The sequence below is a fragment of the Vombatus ursinus genome, unplaced genomic scaffold, assembly GCF_900497805.2.
Source record: "Vombatus ursinus unplaced genomic scaffold, bare-nosed wombat genome assembly UNPS02014821.1, whole genome shotgun sequence".
Lineage (NCBI taxonomy): Eukaryota > Metazoa > Chordata > Mammalia > Diprotodontia > Vombatidae > Vombatus > Vombatus ursinus.
The window spans coordinates 15896849-15901386 of record NW_020954599.1 but is presented as its reverse complement, the minus strand read 5'-3'; the positions used below and the strand labels follow the sequence as shown (position 1 = coordinate 15901386).

General features: G+C 47.2%; 1 protein-coding gene across 1 annotated transcript in view; it reads left to right on the top strand.

Moving 5' to 3' along the window:
• Window positions 1-932: 932 nt before the first annotated feature.
• The window catches only part of PLA2G12A (phospholipase A2 group XIIA), an 11211-nt gene continuing 7605 nt past the window's right edge, over window positions 933-4538 (top strand). The window contains exon 1 of the mRNA XM_027837578.1: window positions 933-1167. Within this exon, the coding sequence (XP_027693379.1) occupies window positions 948-1167 (220 nt within the window). The 5' untranslated portion in view covers window positions 933-947. The remainder of the gene's footprint in view (window positions 1168-4538) is intronic.

The following is a 4538-nucleotide window of genomic DNA, read 5'->3' as shown; positions in this document are numbered from 1 at the left end:
ATGTCTTTTTTTCCTTTTTAGGAGAAAGAAAGAAAAGAAGGAAGGAAGGAGGGAGGGAAGGAAGGAAGGAAGGAAAGAAGGAGGGAAAGAAGAAAGGAAAGAGGGAAGGAGGGAAGGAAGGAAGGAAGAGGGAGGGAAGGAAGGAAAGAGGGAAGGAAGGAAGGAGAAAAGAATAGAGGGAGGAGGAAAGGAAGGAAGGAAAGAGGGAAAGAGCAAAAGAGGGAGGGAAGGAAGGAAGAGAAAGAAAGAAAAGAAAGAAGGAGTGAAGGAAAGAGGGAATGAAGGAAGGATGAAGGAAAAAGAAGAAAAGACAGGAGGAGGGAGGAAAGGAAAGAGGGAAAGATGGAAGGAAAAAAAGGAAAGAGCAAAGGAGGGAGGGAAGCAAAGAAGTAAAAAGGGAAGGGGTGAGAGAGACAGAGAGAGACAGAGAGAGAGAGTTCCCAAATACTTCCCAACTTGGCTGTCCTAATTCTTCCTTCAGTGTCTTGAGTCCTACCCACCACCCACTCCCGTCAGGACACGCTCCATCCTCGGTTCTCTGGCATCATGGCCACTCAGTCCCACGAGTTCTCAAGACGCACAAAGTTGTCTCTTTTTTTTTTTTCTCATCCTTAAAGTTTTGTCGCTATTGAACCCCTCCTTTTCCCGCCTCTACTCCCTTCTCTATTACCCCGCCCCGCCGTGGCGCACGCCGCGCTGACGTCATCACGACTTGTGATGTCAGCACGCCGCGGGTCACGTGAGCACGCCGGAGAAGGATGACACCGCACGAGCTCCAGGTGGAGCGTGTCGGGCTCCGGGCGTTGTCAGCCGCCAGAGGAGGCGCGTGCCCCGGAGCCGCGGCCGCCCGCCATCCGCCGAGGCGGCATGGAGCTGGCCGGGCCGGGCGGCTGAACGCGGGAGGTGTCGTCGTCCGTGACCGCTGAGAGGCGGGCGCCGTGGCCGCGATGGGGCTGAGGCGCGGGCCGACCTGGGCCGCGCTGCTGCTGCCGCTGCTGCTGGTGCTCGGGGCGGCCCCCGGGGCCTGCCCGCAGGAGGATTCCACCGACTGGAGGGCCACGCTCAAGACGATCCGCAACGGCGTCCACCGCATAGACACGTACCTGAACGCGGCCCTGGACCTGCTGGGCGGCGAGGACGGGCTGTGCCAGTACAAGTGCGCCGACGGTAACGAGCGCGGCGGGGGGCGTCCCGGTGCAGGCGGGGGGCCGGCGCGGCGTGGGGCGTCACGGTGCAGCCCCGGAGCCGCCGCTGTCATGGTCCATAATGAGCCTGCATTCAGAGAGCTTGTTAAGATTTGTCGAGGGCTTCACGTGTCTCGTGTAATTCTCAATTATTGGGGCAACTACGGGGAGCAGTGGGTAGGAGGGTCGGGTCTGCGGTCAGGAAGACTCATCTTCCCGAGTTCAAATGTGGCCTCAGACACTTCCTAGCGGTGTGACCCTGGGCAAGTCACTTCACCCCGTTTGCCTCAGTTTCCTCATTTGTAAAACGAGCTGGAGAAGGAAATGGCAAACCACTCTAGTATCTCTGCCAAGAGAACCCCAAATGGGGTCACGGAGAGTCGGAAACTACTGAGCATTCTTCATTGAGCTAAGGTTTGCAAAGTACTTTATGTGTATTATCTAGTTTGATCCTCACTACAGTTCTGAGAGCTGGGTGCTATTATTGTCCCTGTTCCGCCTATGAGGAAGCGGAGGCCCAGAGAGGCGAAATGACTTGCCCAGCATGCATTAAGTGCTTACCACGTTCCAACCTCTTGTGCTAAGTGTAAAGAATGCGAAAGCTCAGCCCTTGCCCTCAGAGCTCAGGTTCCGATACGGGAGACATAGAAATAACTGTCCCTACAAGATCTCTACAGGGTAAGTGGAAGACACTAGCATTGTGGGGGTCCAGGAAAGGATTCTCACAGGTGGGATTTTAGCTGAGACTTGAAAGAAGCCAAGGAAGCCAAGAAACAGGTGAGAAAATAGGGAGCAGATGGAGGGTCTTGCCCAAAAGAGGCCAGAGTGGCTGGGTCTTGGAAAACTTAGAGCAGAAGCAAGGGTCAGGAGATGGGAAAGGTAGGAAAGGACCAGGTAAGGAGGGACTTTAAAAGCCAAAGAGAGAATTTTGTATTTGATCTTAGGAATATTTGTAACTATCTGTACATATATACATATTTGTATGTATATGCACACATATAAATACATAAAAATCTTGGAAGTAAGGTGGAGCCTTTGGAGTTGATTAAGGAGGTCACCTGGTCAGCTGTGAAGGTTCTGAAGCAGGATTCAGATTCAGGCCTTCTTGCTTCTAAGTTCTACACTTGAATTTTTTTTTTTTAATATTTGATCATTATATTTCAGTGCAATTTGGTTTCCTTTATAACCTTGTGTATTTTATACGTTTGAAAACACGATTTTCAGAAGTCCTGGCTTCAGACTGCCAAAGGGATCCGTGACACAACAAAAAGGTTAATGACCCCTCCTCCTAGTCTAATTTCTGCCCCTAGGAAAACAGCCCTTGTATTCAGGGGCCCTTTTTTTGGGGGGGGGGGGGGGCCGCCCCCAGGTTGTTGAGAATGATGAAAGATTCTTTGAGGGGTGGGGGGACTCTGGGGAAATCTTATCCTTTGGTTGGATTTTGTGTTCTAGTGGTTGAGGGAATCTCTTAGGAGAGCCCATTGCTGTTGCAGCCTTGGAAACAACGTCTGTAACCAGCTTTGCACACATAATGCTTTGTATTACTTTTATTACCTTTTAAAATAGATTTTTACTGATGTGTCTTGTTTTTATATTGCGTAGAGTTCCTTCATGTAAAATTTTTTAAATGAGCATTTATACAGTTTTATGGTTTGCAAAAAAACACTTTATATCTTATTTCATTTGATCCTCATAACCATCCTGGGAGTTATAGGCTGCTGTTATCTCCATTTTACAGATAGGAACCTGAAGCTAAGAAGTGAGTATACTTGCCCAGAGTCACATAGCTAAGTAGAATTTGAACTCTAATATTTCCCAGAGATCTATCCCTTATAACAAAGAGGTGTTTTTTTTTTAAAGGTAAAGAGAAGGGAGGGAGAGAAAAAAAAATTAAGCCAAACCGATCCACAGAGCATAAAATCTAACATTATTTACAATGTTCTACACCTCCAGCCCCACCCTCAGCTTTTAATTACTTTTTAAAAATTACACAAAATGGGGCAGCTAGGTGGCACAGTGAATAGAGCACCGGCCCTGAAATCAGGAGAACCTGAGTTCAAATGTGGCCTCAGACCAAACACTTGATACTTACTAGCTGTGTGACCCTGGGCAAGTCACTTAACTCCAATTGCCTAACCCCCCCCCCAAAAAAAAAATTACACAAAATGGCATTGGACTAGGAAAATGTATTGTGCCGTGGAAAGAGTTCGAGATTTGGAGTGCAGGATAACTAGGTTCCAATCATGGCCCTGACGGTGCCTGTATGACCTTGGGCCCATTGCTTACCCTTCTTGGCCTCAATTTCCTCATGTTTGCACATTATTTCCCACAATAATGTGAGCTTCTGGAGGGCAGGGAGCATGTTTTTCCCCTTCTTTGTGTCCCCACTCTGTTTTGTACAGTGCCTAGCATGTAGTAAATGCTAATAAATCCTTGTTGGTGATGACAAAGTGAGGGAGTTGTACTTAGCTAGCTTCTGAGCTCCCTTCCAGAGGGGCTAGCCTCACCTGGCATTTCAGTGCTACTGTAGCTTGGCAGTATTTTGGGATTGGGACTTGATGTTATGTCATCAGAGTGGGGAAGTACCTGTATGGAAACTATCTCCAAGGATGCAGATCAGCAGCTGTTTCTGTTATGTAGACTTAGTTGTCTAGGGGCACTGAGAGATCTTAACTTGCCCATGCACACACAGCTGGTAAGGGTCAGAGGGCCAGATGATGCCAGCTCATCCCAATGTCCTTGTAGGTTAACATTTTTGCCAATTGTGTGAATAATGAATGACTCACTCTTTCCCTCAGGATCTTATTACAAAATCACTTGACCTTTTAAGTGTTTAAATGAGATGATGTTCTGGCTTTACTTTAGCAAATTTTAAAATGTTAAAAATAAACACTTCTGGTGATCATGTTTCTGGAGGCATCCCCTAGGATTGATTGGCCAGCTTCTTCACCTAGTTTGTTTAGTGGAATGAAAGAAACTATTAAGAAACTAACAATGATAGGGTACTCCTAATGATTTTTATGGGAAAACCAGATGTTGTGTACAGTGAAACATGCCATGAACTGAATCAAGTGAAACTCTACCTAATGCTCCCGGCCAGCTGTAATCCTTAGTACGGGTATTTATAATTTGTTAATGGCATGTGGTGGCAAAAAAGGTGCCGTGCCAGATATTCAGACTTTGCTCGTTGTATCTTTAATTTACTCTCATAAAACATACATTTAGTACTCTTTCTCTTTCTTGTACAACTTGAATTAGGTCTGTTATGATGTACATAGGTATTAATAAGAGGTCATAGGCTCATAGGATTTAGAGCTGGATAGCATCTAGTCCTTGTTCTCTCTCTCTCTCTCT